The 21,379-nt window shown below is 36.9% G+C and overlaps 1 protein-coding gene across 2 annotated transcripts in view; it reads left to right on the top strand.

The window, feature by feature from the left end:
* The first annotated feature begins 10 nt into the window (after window positions 1-10).
* The window catches only part of LOC140951708 (calcineurin-binding protein cabin-1-like), a 44,821-nt gene continuing 23,452 nt past the window's right edge, over window positions 11-21,379 (top strand). Inside the window, exons 1-24 of one of the 2 annotated variants that reach the window (XM_073401022.1) lie at window positions 11-30; window positions 156-236; window positions 807-920; window positions 1,435-1,566; window positions 2,165-2,266; window positions 2,602-2,680; window positions 2,958-3,011; window positions 3,263-3,329; window positions 3,744-3,801; window positions 4,399-4,505; window positions 4,776-4,842; window positions 5,539-5,593; window positions 6,379-6,480; window positions 9,065-9,162; window positions 9,823-9,899; window positions 11,017-11,085; window positions 12,110-12,150; window positions 12,433-12,520; window positions 13,397-13,459; window positions 14,493-14,570; window positions 19,784-19,823; window positions 20,079-20,173; window positions 20,699-20,835; window positions 21,215-21,285. In XM_073401022.1, coding sequence (XP_073257123.1) covers window positions 28-30; window positions 156-236; window positions 807-920; window positions 1,435-1,566; window positions 2,165-2,266; window positions 2,602-2,680; window positions 2,958-3,011; window positions 3,263-3,329; window positions 3,744-3,801; window positions 4,399-4,505; window positions 4,776-4,842; window positions 5,539-5,593; window positions 6,379-6,480; window positions 9,065-9,162; window positions 9,823-9,899; window positions 11,017-11,085; window positions 12,110-12,150; window positions 12,433-12,520; window positions 13,397-13,459; window positions 14,493-14,570; window positions 19,784-19,823; window positions 20,079-20,173; window positions 20,699-20,835; window positions 21,215-21,285 — 1,878 coding nt within the window. In that variant the 5' untranslated portion in view covers window positions 11-27. Of the gene's footprint in view, window positions 31-155; window positions 237-806; window positions 921-1,434; window positions 1,567-2,164; window positions 2,267-2,601; window positions 2,681-2,957; window positions 3,012-3,262; window positions 3,330-3,743; window positions 3,802-4,398; window positions 4,506-4,775; window positions 4,843-5,538; window positions 5,594-6,378; window positions 6,481-9,064; window positions 9,163-9,822; window positions 9,900-11,016; window positions 11,086-12,109; window positions 12,151-12,432; window positions 12,521-13,396; window positions 13,460-14,492; window positions 14,571-19,783; window positions 19,824-20,078; window positions 20,174-20,698; window positions 20,836-21,214; window positions 21,286-21,379 lie in introns of those variants that run through there. The other variant, XM_073401023.1, reaches the window with a different exon arrangement.

Raw genomic sequence — 21,379 nt, 5'->3', positions numbered from 1 at the left:
CGATACAAAACTGTAAGGAAGCTAACCATGGTATGTTATCATTGATAAAGACGTCCGTGCCGCGCTTTATTGAATGTTGTTTTTTTGTTCAGTAAAGCCCATTTCCAATTTCTGCAGCAAGTCATAATGCACTGTTATTTGGACATACTTTTAAGATTCGCCTTTGTGCATTGAACGATGATTCAAGCGAGGAAAGCGAGCCTGAACCTACTCAGGAAAGTCTCAAGCAAGCCAAGGTCTGTAGGTTGTCACGTGTTAACTGTTTTATTCCGGGGGTATTCCCATATAAAGTGACGGGATGCTCGTGGTCTCACTTAGGGTGTTCAGGAGGGAATGCCATTGTGTTTAGCCATAAAGGTATCACTTATAAAGACGTCATTGGCCTCCCTCCACCACAGGGGAATTGTAAAATGGGTGAAGCAAAGTGGACAAACCTCCTGAAGATGTTGGAAACATGATTAGTCAACCTTTTGTCATACATGTACATCTCTGTTTGTCTTGTTTTATTATTGTGGGAGCAGAAATATTAATTTACTGCTATTGCTTTGTGTAGAGACAAAGTTTTATACATTTAAATAGGTGGTCGATAACAGAGTGGTCAAAAGTAGCCGGCTGCCAGCGAAAATCGCCACCTACTTGGTTACTATCGACCGGCAACTCTGCTTGGCATTTCTTTACGGATGGCATTTTTTAAATAAAATATCCCTGTACTGGCCGCTTACTTTGACAACTCAGCTGTCTACTTCAACACTTTCTGATAACCCTGCGATAAAGAAAATGTGGTAGAAGGTTCTTGTTCATTGCAGGAATCTGAAGCTTTGGAACTTTACAATAAAGGACTTGCCTTGCAACAAAGAGGGGACTATTCAGCAGCTGAAGAGGCTTATGATAAGTTGTTGAACTCTGCTTTGGTCAAAGAGGTAACACACAGCTGCATCAATGCTCTTTTGTCCTTTTTATGTACAGCATCTGCTATATACATCATGTAGCCTGTAACTATGCCAGTATTTTAAAACTGAAAGATGACCGTCATGCACAAAGTGTGTGTTAATATTGGGACTTTTTGATCAAAAGGTACATGTAATTTGATTGACTCTCAGAGGTTTGAAATCCAAATTGCAGAGAACTTCACCACTGTGCCTTTGGAATGTGTTATGTTGATGCTGAGAATAAAGACAATGATAAGGATATTATGTGGTTCCATTGTATTCATATCCACCTCAGGGAAGGTCATTGGAAATTCTGACTGTAGGAGGGGGGGGGGGGGGGGGGTCTTGTGGGTCTTAATTTATAAATGAAAGTCTGAAACTACTGTAAACTGTAGATGGGGATTTCTTAAGGGGTGGTTGGGGAGGAACAATTTGAAACAACCCGCCATGGGATTACCAGTTGCAGTATGGACGTTTTCTAGAACAACACTTTTTCATACAACAGGCTGCACCTCCAGATGAAGAATCAGGTGTGGTTGAGCCTGGCCATGTATTAAAATATTCTGCATACAAAAACCTGGCTTCACTGGCAGAGAAAAGAGACCAATGGGAGAAATCCATAGATGCTTATCTTCAGGTGGGTGCATGTGCATTTGAACATGTACATGTAAACTGTTCAATATAAACCATATAATGGATCTTGTGTTATTATAAACTTTGTTCACCTTATTAAAAGGCTAAATAAGTGCTTCATGCAAATTTAGAAAACTCACGTTAATTTGAGTCACATTAATTTTTGTAATTGCTTTTTCTGTGCCATTAATTAAGTGGAGTGTTTATTAAGTGTCACCTTAATGTCCATTATTTTGGCCCCAAATTCTTGATGCACTTTTGATGTTCTTGACACCTAAGAAAGAGGAGTTAAATCATTAACATATCTGAAAAATTATTATTAACTGCGATAGAAATAAAATTTATTACATGTATATTGAAAAGCCAAAAAAGAAAGATTATGCTGACAATAATAAGAGAATAAACTAGCAACAGGATTTTTGTTTAGTTACACTTTACTAGGCTGTATCTTCTTAGATGTCCGTTCTGTTATATGGGTCAGGAGTCAGCTTTACTCGTTATTCCACCCTACTACATTTATATGTCTGTTTAAATCAATTATTTCTCATTTCTTATAAGTACCTGACCATATGGTGTTAACATTTGGTCATGCCATTTTTCAGGCTGTAGCACTGGATGATTCTGACGTGACTGTGTGGTATCATCTTGGAGTAGTAGCAATGAAGACCTTTGATCTCTGTTTGGCCCGACATTCATTTGAGGAGGTCTGACAGAACATGTAGTTTGCTAATAATAATAACTATTGCGAGCTTTTAAAGTATTACTTTCTCTGGCACTATAAACAGTGCATGCAATATACAACATGTACATTGTTTGTTCCTTCCATGTAACACTTGTTCCTTAACAGCTCTGGTGCGAACTTGGGGCTAGCTGGCATGGATTTAATATTTTGTGAATAAAATCTTCAACATTTATTCTGATCTTTGTTCATTCTATGCTGCTTGTGTACAATGTACATGTACATTTATAAATTCCTAGTACTGTAATGTCTTCTATACTGTGGTGGGATAATAATGAACATCTGAATTGTTTTCTTCAGGGTTTGAAATGCAATTCGAAGCACTGGCCTTGTTTGGATCTTCTTTGCACTGTGTTGTATGCTGTTGGAGATTACTACAGTAAGTGTAGACTGACAGGAACCCTCCACTTTTTTTACCCTTAAGATATAAAACTGGCCAACTTCTGAATAATTTCACTTCTTCTTGATATTACAATTTAATGACTGTCTAAGATTCATTTAAAAGGCCTAGACTGTTTGACAAACTCTCCTCTTTAGCATGTAAAATGTACTGATATTGTTAAAAGATATTTCTTTTGATATTGTAGTAGGTCAAAGCATTGAATACATCTTTTTTGGTAGTTTCCATTGAAGTTGCATTTATTTTTGCCTTACAGCATGCCTTGTGATGATATCAAAGGCCTTTGAGAGAGATGAAGAGTATCCAAAAGGTACAGTGTAATATTAACTGCATTGGGGTCATTACAGATTGTGTGAGTGTGAGGGAGGGGGGGGGGGGGGAGGGGGATTCAAGGACATTTATAGGAAAGTATAGGTATAAACCTGTGTTTGTGTGGGGGGTGGAGGAAAGAGTAATATAATTTTTTGTAGGAGCAATACACATTTGGATAATAAACGAGACAACATAAATGCTTTATGAATTTAAATTCCTTTTTAACTGTTTTTTATTTATTTTTGCCAGGATTGGCCTTAAAGAATCAAATCTTTTCTGAGGAACCTGCCCTTAGGAGAGAAACACAACACTTAAGGTAGCAACTACAAAAGAGTGCAATGGACTTGGTTCAAAAAGGGTGGGATAAAAAAACTCTTCTTTAAATTAAAATTGATTTTTTGATGCAATTACCAGTATATGACATCTGGGTAATGGCACACAAACCAGGGGAAAATGTTTTTAACGCTTTTTTTTGTAATGTGCCCAGTAATTATTATTTAATTTGTAACTTTGCAACACTTTTAAAAAAATGTAAATTGATAAAATAAATCAACCTGGGTACATTTTTGCCTAGAGGTCCTTATGTAAATAGTTTCATTGAACATATGTAGTACAAAATGTACTTCATTACAAAAAAGGGACATTTATAAGGTTTTAAGGTTTTCATATATCTTTGGGATTGCCCATTTCTTTTGATAGTGCCCCCTTAATGTTGAGTTTGTTTGTGCAGGAGCTTGTTTATGTGCAGTTTGATGAATGATGAGGAGAATCAGAGGGAAGAAAGAAAGGTAATAAAAAAGTGATTATAAAGATTGTTATATCAACAGTAATAATAATATTATTAATTTTTATCAATGAAATTGATTACAACAATGTTAACAGTGGGAAGGATATAAATGTTTCTTATGTCATAACACCATGCAGATGAACTTTCCGCAGAAAGACACAATGCAGACTATTCTAGGTCCATACCCAAGATTATCCAGGAGTCTCCTGGATGCTGTGCAAATCTCTCAATGCATGTTATTTGGGGACTGAGTTGAGTTTTGATCTTGTGGTGGTGAGGTGTGGGGGAGGAGGGGGAGGGGGAGGGAATTGATGTTGGAGGAGGGTACAGGAAAAGAGACTGTCTCCAGAATTTAGTGAATAGATCTCCATAGGTTGGCATCTCTGTAGACCAGCTCCTCAGGCAGTTTTTTTAGTGGAGAGTACAAACAAAATGCATAGTGTAGAGTGTGGTCGTAAGTGTACTAAAAGTGTACTCCTTCTCTCAATAATATGAGCTCAATGTGACTTCAGTTCAAGTGAATGTAAACTGTGAATTGAAAGATGTTATCACCTTACTGAGAAGCTTGCTAATTATCTTATTTTTTTCTATCAAACAGTTTGTGAAAGAAGCGCTTCATCTGAGAGAGGAGAGGCTAAAGCTTGTGGAGGCAGACAGAGCCATGCCTCCTCCCTATTCACCTGTCAAACCCCTAACATCACATACGTAAGAGCTTAGTTTTGGATGACCTTATACACATTCTTTGCGGCAAAAAATATTCTATACATATACTGTTAAAAGAGGCACCAAAGAGTGAACATGCACCAAATAGTTAACACTTACATTGTATTTTAAGATGGTTTTTCCTGGCATCATTAGGTAATTCTTTAATCAATGGTAGCCCATTGTAAAGACATCAGAGGAAGTGAATGACGTACTTGAAATATAATCTGTTTTTCTTTTCTTTTCTGTGTCTGTTTTGTTACTTCCTGAAAGATGGGCAAGCCTTGGTGAATGCTTCATTGCTCTGTATGATCACCTCACATCCCAGGATAATCCCCAGGTAAAAGCTTGTTTTGTTGAGTGACTGTTAAGTGACTTGTGTCTTGGTAACCTACATTAAAAAATATGGAAGATGTTTATGTCACAGGTCAAAACTAAATTCAGGTCAAAATTTTTTAACCTAAGTTGACTCTCAATTTCCTTTGTCTCTTAGACCTAATTCATGATTAATTAAGGCTAGGTGAAAAAGAGAATTGAGAATCAATTTATGTTAAAAAATTTTAACCAGAATTTAATTTTGACCTGTAACATTTACATTGAATAAATATAGCACTCCAAATACAAAAAAAGCCAAATTCAATCTCACAGTTCTTCAGTGGGTTTTTCAAAGCTGGGTTAAGATAACCCAGGGGTACATTACATGTCCTTTCAGATACATTATGTATGAATGCTTAATAAACAAATTCAGTTTGATTCTTTTTGTCTACAATTTAATGATTGGATTCTTTAAAAGGATTAGAGGCAATTATCTGAGAAAATTCTTTTGAACAAAAGGAAACGAAACCCAGGTTAAAATTTAACACTTTCAGTTGCACACTACTTGAAAATTATCTCAATAACATTTTAAGATCAAAGTAAATTATTATTTGTCTCCCGCATTAGGTGAAGGGGCTACGCATGTATATCCTGACTTTTGTACATGTAGGTTGTAATGAAGAAGTTTTGTTTTCATTTAATTATTGGTGTTCTTTTACAGCCACTAGGCCGAAGAGTTGATTTGGAAGGATACTACAAAGCCATTGTGACACCAGGTACATGTATACGTACATGTATTTCAAATCAATTCAAAGAGGACAGACGGCAAATTGTTGTTGCTCTAAATATCTAAAAGTCATAACTGTTCATCAGTAGGATGTATAAAATGTGTGCAATTCCACAATAATGGAATTGCACACATTATTAAATCTGTTCAAAATGTAAGCTGTTTTTTTTGGGAGAGCAGTGGAAATTGAGCCTATTGAAAATGTTTTAGTATTTACATACATGAAATGTGCCAGAGGCATAGTATGGGCTGTGCATTGTTTGTACTTCATATTTTGTACATAAACGTTCATTATATTGTAGTATTACCTATATTTTTATAGTATTATAGTCATCAGTCTCAATGCAGTAATTGGGAGACTTTAAAGCTCATGAAATTCATTGGAAGTGGGTTCTGATTTTGTTTAACTCTTTCCAAAGGGTTATGACATTTTTTCCCAATATTAAACAGTCATAATTAATTAATTTTATAATACTCATCAGTTGTATAGTTTGTCATTTCAAAAAAATGAAAGTTCCCAAAAGTGGCATCAGCTACATTGTAAAATGTAAAGCAGGAATTTGTTTTTTTATCAGGATGTGCATTTATCCCCTGATCTTAAGGTGGCTTGATAGAGGTTTTCAGGGTCAGTACCTCCCAAGTTTGAGCATAAACCATGTCGCCATTAACAAAGATTTGGAAAAATTACCTGAAAAACCCTATCGAGCCACCTTAAAGGGTTGAAGAAATGAGGGTTAAATTATCACAATTGGAGGATTCTCTTCTCTTTTTCAGATATGTCCATGTCCTACAGAGCTTCTGTTGTGAAAGTTCCAGATTATTCCAGCTCAAGTTTTTCTACTGAAGGCTTTTCAGTGTACAAGAACACTCAATCAGGTAATTGAATACAGATAAGTTTCCATTCATGTGCTAACTTAAATAATAATCTTTATGATATGCATGGTCATCATATGCCCAGGGCTTACAAAAAGTCCTGGGCCAAGTTGTTCAAAAGGTGGATAATGCTATCCATTGGATAAATGTCTCTACCCAGTGGATAATGCAATTGATTTCCTTAATACTTATCCACTGAATAGCTATTTTATCTGGTGGATAGTGTTATCCAACGTTTGAACAACCGGAGCCTGTCCGATAGTCTTACCCAATGGACAAGAGTCCTGGCAAGTCATCTTCTAATAAAGTCGTTAACTAAGACAAGCAAGAAGTGGCCCCAGGTAAGCAAAATGTGACAGTTGCTTGCTTAAAGTACAAGCTGGAATTCAAGTTTTTTGAGCCCTGATGCCGCTGACCTACCTGCGACATAGCTGCTGGTACTACCTGGGATGCTGCTGAAACCATTCACTGCTGCAACAGTTAACCCTGCAGATCTTTACTGCCGACATATCTGTGAATATGAACTTGAGTCAATTTTCCAGGTATACTTAACAATATTTATTATTCCTCGAGCCAGAATGGGCTCTGAGTCAGTGACTTAGAGGCCATGAGGGCGAGAGGAAGTTTTAGTAAAATCCAGCTAGTTGGTCAAAAATATCAAGCCAAAACAACTTAAAGCAACATTTTAAGGTGTTTCGATACAGTTTTTCAGAGGCAATACCGATATTTTTCAATCGCCTTAAAAGTGATTTTTTCCTTGTCCGATCGCTATAAAATTTTTACCAGTAATTGGCTATGGATTGAAATATGGAAAAATGTAGTTTTAAATAAAATCGATATTACTATGACAACAATAAACAAAAAACTTTGAAATTGATAAAAGCCAAATTTTGTGTGATCTAGACCTGCTACTGAAAATCCAACACTAGGAACTTAAAGTTTGGTGTTTAGCAAACAATATCCGTAAGAAGTAAAAAATTCTGTATGTTTGAATTCAACTAAAACGAAAATATATTTCAAACCTTAAACTTTCAATAGCGGTGATAGGTTATTTAATAAAAACGTTATAAATGACTCAAATTATTCTTAAGTAGCATAAGAATGATGCTTAATATCATATTTTGATGCTAGGAAATTTTGGTGCACTTTTGTTCATGCGATCTTGAAATCTAACCCGTTTTCTCACCACCTGTATAAGTGTAACTTCATTCAGAATTTGGACTTTTAGCGCTTTCTTGTATATCTCCAAAACGACTCGAACGAATTTTTTTAAAATCTCTTCACATAATCTTCATAATGTATATAAAAATGTCTGAAACTTTCATTAAGATTGATTCACTGCAGCACCTTGAAATTTCAGGACAAACTTATCCTACGAACCGGACAAAAATCTGCGTTACAACATTCACTGTTTTGACGTTATGCTAATTTTTCCAAAATAATGCGCACTATACATACCTCCATGACTAGTACATTTTAGTTTGAATTTATCGCATCTTTTGAATGTAAAACATTGACAATACTCACACTGAAATGTACTAGTCATGGATATATGTATTGTCCGCATTAATTTGGAAAAATTAGCATAACGTCAAAACAGTGAGTATTGTAACGCAGATTTTTGACTGGATCGTAGGATAGGTTTCTCTTGAAATTTCGAGGTGTTGCAGTGAATCAATCTTAATGAAAGTTACAGACATTTTTATATACATTATGAAGATTATGTGAAGAGATTTTTAAAAAAATTCGTTCGAGTCGTTTTGGAGATATACAAGAAAGCGCTAAAAGTCCAAATTCTGAATGAAGTTGCACTTATACAGGTGGTGAGAAAACGGGTTAGATTTCAAGATCGCATGAACGAAAGTACACCAAAATTTCCTAGCATCAAAATATGATATTAAGCATCATTCTTACGCTACTTAAGAATAATTTGAGTCATTTATAAAGTTTTCATTAAATAATCTATCACCTCTATTGAAAATTTAAGGTTTGAAATATATTTTCGTTTTAGTCGAATTCAAACATACAGAATTTTTTACTTCTTTCGGAGATTGTTTGCTAAACACCAAACTTTAAGTTCCTAGTGTTGGATTTTCAGTAGCAGGTCTAGATCACACAAAATTTGACTTTTATCAATTTCAAAGTTTTTTGTTTATTGTTGTCATAGTAATATCGATTTTATTTAAAACTACATTTTTCCATATTTCAATCCATAGCCAATTACTGGTAAAAATTTTATAGCGATCTGACAAGGAAAAAACCACTTTTAAGGCGATTGAAAAATATCGGTATGGCCTCTGAAAAACTGTATCGAAACACCTTAATCCTTTTTTGCTGCCAAAAATCCAGCACTTTTTGCTACTAGTGGGCTATAACATATAGCCTAGTAGTAGCTCAACCAATCAGAATGCAGCATTGATAATAGACCACTAGTTGGATTTTACTAATAGGGGTTAGGACTAGAATGGCCTCTGTTGCCAGCAGCTTCTCAAATCGGCCCTTACAGTGTCCCAGGCAATACTGGTGGCTATATTACATATAGAAGGGTGGCATATGAGAACCAAGCTTTTTACTTGGTTTTTTGTAGGTGACAGCGATGAAAAAAGTAAGAAAGGAACAAAAAGAAAGAAACCACCTCCAGCTGCCATTGAAAATGACTTTCTACCCAAGAGACGATCAGCAAGAGTAAGAAATGGCAAATGTTTAAATGTAACCTCAGTGGTTACATAATTTATAATAGAACCCTATCATACACCCCATCAACAGGACCAAGTTTTTCTGGTCTTACCAAAAGCTCAACAATTGGTCAATAATAATGGACCAGATATTGATGCCCGTCATGTTGTTGTATTGATATGGTTTTGTTCTTTTAACTAATCAGGGTTGTCACTAAGATTTCAAGTTGCCGGGTAAATACAACAAGTAGGCGGTGAATCAAACAGCTAGGAATTTCTTTTGGTTCTATTTTTCTTTCATTTTCCTTTGAAAGTAGCCGGGGAAGACATTCATAATAGCTGGGGAAAATCCCTAGCCCCTGCCCCTTAATGACAGCCCTCCTAATACTTATTTAGGAAACCTGTAAGTATTTTGTAAATATCTTGTAACCCCCACCCAACTATGTAAAAGAAAAACAAGTTGATATCCATGCTTGTACAATGAATGTTAAAAATAACTGTGAGAGAACTTAGATAAATTAAATATGTACCCTCAAACCTAATTGCATAAACACGTGCTTGTAGTTGAATAAAAATAAATGTTTTTGGCCTTTCTACTAATAATAACAAAAATGAATCTTATAAATAATGTTATTATTTTAATGTGTGTACGTGTTGTCTGGGAATTAAGGTGAGAACAAACAAAAAGAAGGAGGAGGAAATAAACTACCAAGAATTGATCATGTCATTTGTCCCTTCCCTGCTTAGGTAAGTTTTCCATGAGTGACATAATTTACAGTGTGCAAAGAAAGTCGTGTCTGATAGTCAGGGGCTAGTGGATTTTGTTATGGGGCTAGTGTTTTTTGTTCTTAATCTGCCTGAAGGACAAGTGCTATTTTTTAGGGAAATTTAAATTACAGAAGGATTGTTATCAATCCTGCTAATCAAAAAGGGTTTTGGCGCTAGTTGAAATGACTTGTGGGCTAGTCCATGCTATCTACAGCTTGCCCGAATGGCAGGCTGTGAAACTGACTTTCTTTCCACCCTGTTGTATGTCCATAATTCAGCAAATGATCTCTCCCAATGAGCATACAACACTCTCATTGCCTACAGTGTGCAACTTTCCATAATTTTCTAGTTAGGACTGGAAGAATGCCATCGCAACTCTCATGGTGTATTATTCATCATTAAAAAGGAGACGTTAAACTAATCGGCTAAAAAAATATTATAGTGAATGCATTTTTACAGTGTTGAAATATTCTGTAAACTGTTTTTTTTTCTAATGTGTGATTTTTATTAAAGTGGTAGGCCTGCCATGACTAAGGACAGTGTCTATCTAAAGCAAAACACTGATATGACCAGGGCTGTAACTTAAATTTCAAGTTGCCATGAATATGGCTACGCAGTTCATTTAGTTGTCCAAGATTTCTACCACTAGGAATTTCTTTTGCTTCTAGTTTCCTTTTGTGTCCTATGAGAGTAGTCAGGGGTCATGTTCTTGACAACTGGAGAAAATCCGCGGCTCCTGGCCCTTAATGACAGCCTGTATAATGAACTCCTATATAATGAACACCTTTGGGCACTTTCCATTTGTCAGAACTGACAGGCCAGACCATTCCTGCCACAAAGAGAATTTCGCTGTTAATAAAAACTATCCAGCCACATTGGTCAAATCCTAAATATTAGGGATGAAGGAGATGCTTTTTCAGCAAAAACTCTTGGAAAAAGCCTATTGCTTTGTCAAAATGACTGGTCCAGCCATGGTCCGGCCGGCCAGTTCTGACTTTTGGAAAGCACCCTTAGTTTAACAAATGATATTCTTGGCCCCAGAATGAAGTTGAATATAATGCTGAGCTTACTTTCTGTCTCTCTCATTTTTCTTTAGACCCAGTGTGAGTGTTGATGATGAGAGTAGCCAAGATAGCCTTGGGGAAGGATCTCAATTAAGTCACAAGTATGAATTTTTCAGTCCTAAATATTGCAGGCAAAAATGTGCTGTTTGTTTTTGAAGTCCTACCCCTACCCTGCAGTGAAGACGATTTCTGGGAGACCTGCAAGCATTGGGTCATTTCTTAGTTGCCCCAAGCTTCTTGTCTCAATGCAAGGGTAAATGGGAAGTCATTGTTATGAAAAGGAGGTTTTATTCCCCTGCCAATAAAACTTTTTTTAACAAGTATGCTTCTGCTGGATCATCATACGTGTCTGCAAAACTGCCCACCTACCCCTCCCCTAAGCCTACATTTTGCCCTTTGTGAGAAGTAAGTGTTAATATTGGCTTAGGGGAGGGGTAGGTTTGCAGTTTCCCAGAAATGTATAATGATTCCTTCTGCCTTGATTTGAAAGTGAGAGGTTTTGGAACTGGTTAATGGGCAACAGAATCCACTTGTCATCAGGCTAAGCCTTGGTGCACAAGTCAGAGGGGTAGGCACTCTTCAAACCATAAAAGCGTCTCGGGGTGTGATGCTTAATCTCTCACTTTTGCTTCACTCATAACTACACAAAGACAGAAGTTAGGGTTTAAGTCACTAGGAATCACACACAATACGATCTGCTGAATATAATGGGTTTAGTTTCTAAAGAAACAATAGTGCTCGGGAAATTAGGTGGAAATGATGTGGTAACTGAATCAATGATAAAGCTTTTGTGCTTTCTGGAACCAGGGTTTGGAATTGGGAGGGTGTGTTTTTTATCATTTGTCTCAATTGAAATAGTGCTGAAGAACCCCACCCAAATTACCCGGAAGTACCTGCTCCAATTAAAACCGAACTTCATTTGGAATCAGTGAGAAACGTAGCCTCCCTGCAGATGTCCTTAGGGGTTCGTTTGTCGCATTCATTTCTCCCCCATTTCTCTTCCTCCGTGGGGGAGAAATGAATGCATGACAAACAAACCCCAAAGGACATCTGCGGGGAGGCTATGAGAAACGCTATCTATTATTATTATTATTGTTGTTGTTATAATATTTTTTTAATTTGTAGAGGTGGCCAGTCGCAGACGGCAGATGGAAAAATCAGTGAAGGTATAATCTCCAGTTAACTGTACTCAATTTTGTTATACAGTTGTGTAAATGGTCATGTCATAAGTGGGTGAAATATGATTGTCTGGGTGAATGTAGTCCTGAATAGGACTGTTGTTGTTGATAGTGAATGATGTTTTGACAACTGGTGCAATAAAACATCTTTAGAGTCAAATTGAAATGTATGTCAGTTGATGGTATTATACTTGTACTCTGGTCATTGAGAACAATACTAGAAATCTGTAAGATTCACTGTGATTCAAATGTGTTCCTTTTGTTTAAAAGGTGATAGAAATGCATACGATGAAGTAATCTCAGGTCAAGCAGAAACTCTGGACATTCTCACATTTGTCAAGGAAAACATGGAAAATGGGTAGAAATGATTTTGAATAACTGTCAATCAGTTACTTGAATAGACCTCACTCACGACGAGGATTGATGGGACAATAGCAATGTCATGTGGTATTTCAGGGGGCAAGCAAGCTAGAAAATTCAACAATACGAGCAATCGCGGTGGAGTTTGTATATTCTCTCAAAACAAGACAACTATTTTAGTTATGCAAAATTTACAGGTAGAGGTTTGACAAGACTTACGTCTTTATTGCTTGCTGTTAGGACAAATACAGTCGCTTCTGCAAGAAAGTAACAATGATTGCTTCCACCCATAATTTGCCATCATTGTCGTTAAAACAGAACGTTTTTTTGAATTTTCTGTTGCACAGAGAAAAAAACTCGACAGGATTTCTTGTATCTGCAAGTAGTTTGCTCCCTGAGAAACCGGGTGGCATCGCTTTTATCTTATCAGTCCTTAAGCGTGTGCAAAGTTGTCAGGTATCGTGAGTAAGGTCTGTATTTGTAGACAACAAACTCCCACTTCCTACTGTTGATCTCATGGCTCTCTCTCGATCAAAGACGGAAGAGAGAGGAAACAGCCTTTTCATGGCAAATAGTTTTTGCAATGAAGGGTAGAAACTTTATTTTTGAAAAAACAAGCAAACAAACAAGCGAGCAAGCAAGCAAGCAAAATAAAAAAACAAATTCTATTCAATCAATCAATCAATCAATCAATCAACTTTATTTAAAAATGAGGGTAAACGCATAACAGCAGAAGCTGATAAACCAGAGGCCCTCCAACTAAACTAACTAACCTAAAAAGTACAGATATGTATTTACAATGTTGTTTAAAAATTATTAATATTAAGGAATCAGTATTATTCTTCGTGATTAGTTTTTTGCTTCCATTAAACAGAGGAATTATTGACCTGATGAATCAGTATGGAATATGCCTTGCGGCTCAGAACAACAAGAAGTGGTTAGTTATAGTTTTGTTGCTAGATAAATCACTTTCGTTTAACCCATCATCTGTTGCACACACAACATGTGGTGGCTGAATGAACGAACAATTTTTGATTGAATATAAAAAAGTTAGCCCACATAACGTTTTTCGCGTATTACCGCGTAAGTCTTGGCGAGTGTTCGGTATCTATGAAAGTGGAAATCTTCTTTGCAGTTACATAAACAAACTAAGCGGTTTCTGATTGGTTGTTTTTTCACACTTGGGAGAAGCGGCAAAGCCGAGTAAACAGCTGTTCGTGACGCAAAATGTTGGATGAAACCGTTTGATGTACACCGAACATGGGAAGCCATTTAGGGCGTGTTCCACTGGCCGTATGCCGAAATAAGAATGGATGGATTAAAATCTAGAAATCACTTGTTTTGGCATTTGTTACATTTAAATATTTAGAAATCTGCTTTAAATAAAATATTCCTATGTATGTAAAATTTAAATGGTCAAAAATCACGGTAGAGGAGATTTGTAACAACAACTTTTGCGTATTCTTATTCTGGAATACGTGGATCAATACACGACCACACCCTTAGCTGTGCTAAATCGTGAAGCATGCTCTTCCTACACGATGTAGGTCGAACATGTTTCAACTTTGTCCAAAGGAAAGGCTTTTCCAGTGAGATGATCAGCCACCTCCTTATAATTGATGCCTGCATGCCCTGGCGTGTATATAGATTTTCCAGAAAAGTGCGGGTATTTTATAGATAAAGTCAGCTTACGAATTGTTATCTTTCCCTACCTGTAATCTGGACAGCAAGCTACATGCAAGAGTATCAATAAAAATAACTAGACTGTCCTCACAATCCCAATAAGCTCAGTTTGGTTTCCAGATTATAGGCAGAAAAAGTTATTGAAGGGCGAACCCCTCTAATCGCATGAAATATGGTGCTTACTACTGCAGTAATTTAGTACTAATTCCAGTTTGCATGTTGCGTGGTTTTAAAACCGGCGACATTTCTCATTTTAGTTTATTGATCTAGTAATATTATCATTTCAGGCCTTCCGCCTTGGCTGATGTGTTCTTGAAAGTTTACCAGCGAATGAGAAAGCACGTTATTCTTCCTTCAGAATTTTGGTGGGTTAAGATAATTTTTAGATTGTATTAATTTAAGTTAGCCTGCGAACTGCAGACGTAGTTCCGGTCGTCGTTTCTCTCCCTCCGAAAGGACCGAAAATACGTCTGCAGTTCGCAGGCTAAATTCAAGTGAGCAACGTAATGCTTAAACCTATAACGGCAAAGGTCCGAACAATTATAATAATAATTATATTAATAATTGTACTACTAATAATAATAGTAATAATAATAATTCCGTTATTTATCCTCGGCAGTATTTATGACACTAATGCTATTGGGACCGAGCAAATGCCTGAAACAAATAATTCAAAGTGAACTTAGCAGGGATGAGGTGGTTCGATACAGAGTTTCAGGGTCAATACCTTCCAAGTTTGGGCATAAAATACGTCGTCCTAAACAAAGATTTGGTAAAATTGTTACCACAGTTTATTAGATAAAGATGAAAATTTGTGATGATCAGGGTTGCAATGACATCGAAGTTATCAGAGCAACGAAATGACGCCATTACCTATTTTACTTGCAGCAGTATTGCTCGCGCCCCAGAGGGCTTGCTTGCAGGCTAAATCAGTCTCATTCAACGATTTGCAAACACAGTCCTCATCACAGAAAGAGGGTGGTAAGCCTGTGCTGTCAAGAAGGGAAAAAATATCATATTTCCCCGAGCGGGGGGTACTTCCTTATAAGAGGCTAGTGGGGATGTGCCGCTGGATGGGGTTGCATTTTCACGACTGGATTGACTATAATGGGGTCGCACATGTTCGGATTTTTTGGGGTAAGACAGTTCTTCATATTTACGGTTAGCAAACGTACCAGAATGTTTGTACTGTAGATGAAAAGTAAAGTGTTCTTCATCAATTTAAAAAATGCGCGAATTCATGAAAATAGAAAGTGACTAATTTGGGATCGCGAAAATTACATTTTTGCCCAAAAGTGACCAAGATGGGGTCTATAATGGGCCACAGAATAGACTATAATGGGGTATGGGCGCTGAGAGGCCAGCGGCACATACCCAGCAAAAATTAACCCAAGTAGCCCCCCCTCTCCGGGCTTATTTCCCGTGAGGATTATCTCCCATGCATCGCCTTTCATCTCCAGACCGACATCGACGTTAATGGGTTTCTTTGTAATTTACTTTTATCATGTTTATTGTTGATAATTTCTTCATTAGTTGTCGGAGGTTTCTATCTATTTTAACAAACACGAAACGTAGTTGAGCGCTGTTAGACTCGGTAAAACATAGACGTTCCTCTTTAGAAATCTTTTATTCTTGTATTTATCGTTTTGGATTTATATTCGCCTAGAAAATTGGAAATTCTCGGCCTTGTTTATTAAGAAACTCGCTAAACACGTTTGCGTTTTCTTTATGGATAATTGATGTGTTTTTGAAGTCTTTTTAATCATCACGTTTTTCTTGAAAATGTTTGCAATAGGGCAGACTTTTTTATCCGTTTTGTTGAAAATCGATTTTTCACCAAGTTTGTTATTTTCAAGTAATCTTCGCTATAAAGCTGAGAATAATTAAAGGGTGCAAAGGCCGTGTTTTTTTAGCAGTGGCTTAAGTTACATAATAAACACTTCAGAGCCTTCTTTAATCTGTATTTCAGTTATTAACAAGAGTACTGAGTAAAGGAAACCTAAACAGAACAAGATAAGAAAATAAAACTTTTACTATTTACTAAATGTTGTTTATATGCGTTAAAATTTGATGTTTTAAACATTTAACAGCAAAGGTTTTAAAAGGGATTTATAAAATTTGTGGTAGATTCACTTATCGCTAATTTTTCAAAAGTTGACAAAGACTTAGCGTTTGATGTCTCCTGACAAGTAAATAAAATGTACCCTGTGTTTTGCGAGCATTAAACGACAAATATCATAGACTCTTCACACGTTTTTGTTTATTTTTGCTGACGTTCAGATTTCTTAATAATCGCAAAAATTGGAATTACTGTTACCGTACTCTCTTGTGCTATTGGTCGAAAACAAGCGCTTAAAGTGACAAATGTGTAAAAGGCCAGATGTTCTAAAAGTTAAAAGGATCTGAAGGAGTTGGAGCAACCAAGTTTAACTCCGCAGTTCAAAGCTCTGAATTTGTCAATGGCCATCTGGTTTTGGATTCTAGGCTGGGTTCTTTCCATTCTGACGGTAACTGGAAATGGATTTATTATTTTCCTCGTGAGCAGCGATCGACAACTCCGCACTAAAACCAACGCGTTAATTGTTTCTCTTGCATTGGCGGATTTTTTGGTTGGAGCAACCGTTGTCCCCTTCTTGTTCCTCTGTATGATCATCCTCAAAAATGGCTGCATTTGGCCTCGAGAATGGCCGTCGTGGGTTTATCTGATGAGGTGGCTTTTCAGTTATGCGTCCATGATGAACTTGTGCAGTTTGGTGCTTGATCGCTATATTGCCATCGTTAAACCGCTCAAATATGGAACACTTATGACTTGTCGCCGTGTCATTCGAGTAATTTTCTTTTCTTGGGGAATCCCTGTCGGTTTTGTGACAACTTCACTTTTTTTCGCTTTTTATGCCACACTACATTCAATAATTATTTTCATATGTATATGCACAATGTTTTTCGAGATAGCTTCACTCTGTATGTTAATATTCTTCTTCGCGTCCATGGTACATGTGGTGTACAAACACGATCGAGTAACTGCCAGTTTTGCGAAACAATTAAGTTTCAACCACCGGGTTTTGACGTTCAACTCACGCGACAAGTCTGCAGTGACAATGATGTCGATTGTTGTGGGAATATTTGTGATCTGCTACGGAATATATCTTCGCTGTGGTTTTGTATATATTTTTACTCAGAAATCGTGTAATGATTTCCAATATAAAACGCTTGTATTAGTATTAAACTCCGGTATCAACCCTTTGGCCTACGCTTTTTTCAAGAGAGACTTGAAGAAGAAGATTAAGAGACTTCTTTGCCGGAGAGAGATGAAATAAAGGAAGCTGTTGTTTGAAGATTTGCTAACATTATTCATGGATTTGTTGCTGTAGAGTTGAACCTAAGAAAAGAGAAGAAAGCAAAGGGTAGAAAACTTATAACTATTCTGTATACATTTTTCAACGACGCGACAGGTTGAACAATCTCTATGCCAGTCATCAACTGTCAATGACACTAATGTAAAAAGTGCAAAATGATTATCGTTTACATTGAGGACTTGTCTGTTATGAGGGTGCTGCAGATCGTTCTAGATATTTTATCTTACTCGGAGAGTAGTTACATAACCGTACAGAGGTTTTTTCCGTCTCCATGTCTCGCCCTTGATAAAGCTGGATATCACGAAACCAAATTATATGGTTCTTTCATTGTTTAAAGAAAGTTTCATATAGTCGCTAAGATGTACGGACTTTGTTTCCACAAATTTACCTTTTGAACTATTTCGAAACCCCACCTATAACCGTAACTGTGTGGCTCTAGCTATTTCTTTATAAATGCGATAAAATTACACCAGTTAGTATTGTTAATAATGTTTGCGAGCTTTCCCCGCATCGGTGGCCTTTAAGCGAAAAAGGATCTATTAATAAAACTCCTAGGATAGTTAATTATTTGTTAAATATATGTGAAATGTGTTGAATATGGGGGAAATTGTAAACGTAATTTCCTTAAAAAGTGTTTTACTAACATGTAGATTATTCAAGTACATTAAACGTTGTCATTGCATGCAGCGATATAACCAGATATAACGTTATTGATGAAGGCTTTTTCAAAATTATTTGTCTATTTTACTTCGAATTTCACTTTTAAACCGATTTTGGCTAAACTACATACACGTTACTGAAAGCTAAAGGTTTTAACAATATTTAACGAGCGAACTGTTTATTCATAGCACTTTTTCAAATCATTATTTTACTTGTGAATTATGTTTAACCATAGCAAATCCCCCCCAGTGTCATAAAATGTAATAAACCTTGCAACTGAGACTAAAAAAACAACGAAGTCGGGAAGTCGTTAATTTTGTTTTGATAGTTTCTCTTTAATTGTTTGCTTTGTGGACCACTTCATCGATCTGTGCAGATTTTGAAAGTATAAAAAATGGCGGAAGGCTCTTTTTTAATAACCCTTTCTGACAGCAAGGAAAGGAGAATCAAGTTTGCGTCATATTCAGAGAAACTCGGCGAATTTGTTTTTCGCCTCCTTTATTTCCCCAAACCAACTAAACGTCTCTTAATAATGTTCGTAATTTAGTATTACAAGTTAAGTCTTGGTATGAGAAAATTTGCTTTAATAATATGTCCTATTTCTTCAATAAGTAAGAGTAAAGCTCGTCAGAGACAAAACAAAACAAAAAATAAACAAACAAGAAGTTTTCCACCTTTCTACAAGTTTAGAGTCCTTCTCATAGATTGCTTGAAGATTAAGTATGACATTCATAGCTCCCGAAACAGAATAGTGAATTCCGTGTTTACTTTGTTAAAGCCCTCAAAGGGAACAACTACGAGTACGAGATTTGACTTAGAGTTTTCTCGAGTATTGTCAAAAAATAGACACCCCGGAATTCTTCATGGTACTTTTTTTCACCAGATAAAAGGTTGAGACCTTTCCCGATTGCAAAATGCTAAAACTTCTTTTTGATAACTTGTTCCCGCCACTACGACATTAGAGAGCTTTAGATCCCTTGAGAACGAGTACTTGTAGGAGATTTAACTTAAAGTTTTTGCTCGTGTTCTCAAAAAAAAAAAAGACACTCCTGAAAGCTTCATTTTACTTTTTTTCACCTACAAAAATAGTACGGTTATTTATACCGAAGGAGGTTAAGCCCTCTCCCAATAGTAAAATGACAAAACTTCTTAAATTTGATAACTTGTTCCCGCCACTTCGACATTCTCGTTAAAACTCGTAGTAGAGTGACGACGGCTATCACGTTTTCCCGCCAAAATGAAGCTGGTTCACGCGCGAGTAATACTCAGTATTGAGAAAATCTCGTACTCGTTGTTGTACTCATCTCAGAATTTAAAGCTCTCTATTCTCGCTAAAACTCGTCTTAGAATGACGACGGCTACCACGTTTTCCCGCCAAAATGACGCTGTCTCACCCGCAAGCACTTATTACTATTGAGAAAATGTCGTACTCGTAGTCGTTCTCGTCTTAAGGAATCTCTCTCATTATAGTACGTTTTATAAAGTGCGGCAAAGGTGAACACATTGGGTACCAGTAAGTAAAAACCTGACTTTATTATTGCGTTAACTACTTGTTCCCACAGTGATGACCAGGACGAGTTGTATCGGACAAGAATGGCAAAGGTAGAAGACCTAAACATCTTGATAATTTGTTTACAGTGGAAGTGCACTTAGCTGCATATACAGTTCTGATAATAGTAGTTGTTGTAGTTGTTGTTCTGATTTTCAAATCGATGCGTTGTCGATGAAAACGCTCAGCGTATTAGTGTAGACGAGAGGCCTAAACGCATCGAAATGCATGCGTTTACAAAACGAAAACGCTCTTTTTTTTGGACAGGGTCTTATTCATTTCTCTGTATAAACGCTGTTTTTTTTTAGCTTGTGCTCGTGGCCAATGAACTAACACTGGACAAGTTGCTCACAGCGAAGTCAAAGTCCTCGTCCAGTCTCTCCCCTGCTAGTTCACCCCGAGGGTGAGTATGTGTGTATTTTATGTTGTTTTTATTCTTGCAAAAGATTAAGCCTAGTTTTTGTGCGCTATATGTTGGAAATACCCAAAGTTGTGACAAGCATTATTTTAATTTGCGATGGGGAAGACTGAAACTAATAAATTATAGGACTGGTACCAAGCCAAAACTATAGCTATACCTGAACTTTCCCTCTCCCCTCCCCTTCATTCAAACCTGGGGTGTTTGTTGTTTTTTATAGGTAGCTCGAACAGCGGCACAACATTACGTGGAGGGGATGGGAGAGGAAAAGCTTTATTTTCCCCTCTGGAAGGCAGTAAAGTTTAGGGCGAAGTGTCTCAACTAATTTTGTCGCCGATTGTGTATTTCTGTAAGCGATCACATTTAGGGAATGTCCTACTGGACCTAATTGTGTCGTACCAAAAGTATCAAGTAACAATGAAACAACAAGTGCTTGATCAAACACGAAGCACCTTTCTAGTGTTTTGTGTTTCTCATAGATTCTCAACAGATTTTCTTTTTTTCTCGCAGTGGTGGATCCGTTGTGTCCCCTCTTCGAGGGAGTGGATTTTCCAGTCAGTATCTGGCCACTGATATCGAGTACCTTCACCGCATTAGCTGTGATCAGACTATCCATGGTGACTTCACATTAGAAATGGCTATAAGAGGTGCTTATTCCTATTATGGTGGTGTCCACTGAGTTGATTGTTATCTGATTAACCAATCATAGCTCGAACCGAATACATGAACCTGTTGCCAAGCGCGGGAAAAACCGTGCGATCTGTTCTCGGGATCGGTATTGTCTTCTTTTGAATGGCTGGAAAAGTGGTGCCACATTTTTTTAACCAACTGCAAAGTAAAAAAAAAAATGCAAAATTGCTCTTTTTGACACACTATTGAAAACTGATTTATGTACATGCTTTTGTGTTAGAAGGAGAATGATTTAACACCTGAAAAAAGCTTTTACATGGCATAGTACATTAAAGGTGACTTAAACAAGATGAACAATGGACTCGCAGAGTAATGGATTTGCTTACGTTTCTGTAGTGAATTGGATGAGAGCTAGACACCTGATGTTACAGGGACAAATGGATTATGCCATGATGTACTTGGACAGGGTAAGGCTCAGTAGAGACTTAGCGATATGTGAATTGTGTCTGAGATTTGGAGCTATATCTCGACTCAAACACAACTGAAACTCATCTCCGTCCT

Source organism: Porites lutea, chromosome 11 (genome assembly GCF_958299795.1).
Source record: "Porites lutea chromosome 11, jaPorLute2.1, whole genome shotgun sequence".
Classification (NCBI taxonomy): Eukaryota; Metazoa; Cnidaria; class Anthozoa; order Scleractinia; family Poritidae; genus Porites; species Porites lutea.
Note: the sequence above shows the minus strand (reverse complement) of the source record. Positions and strands in the feature narration are given on the sequence as shown.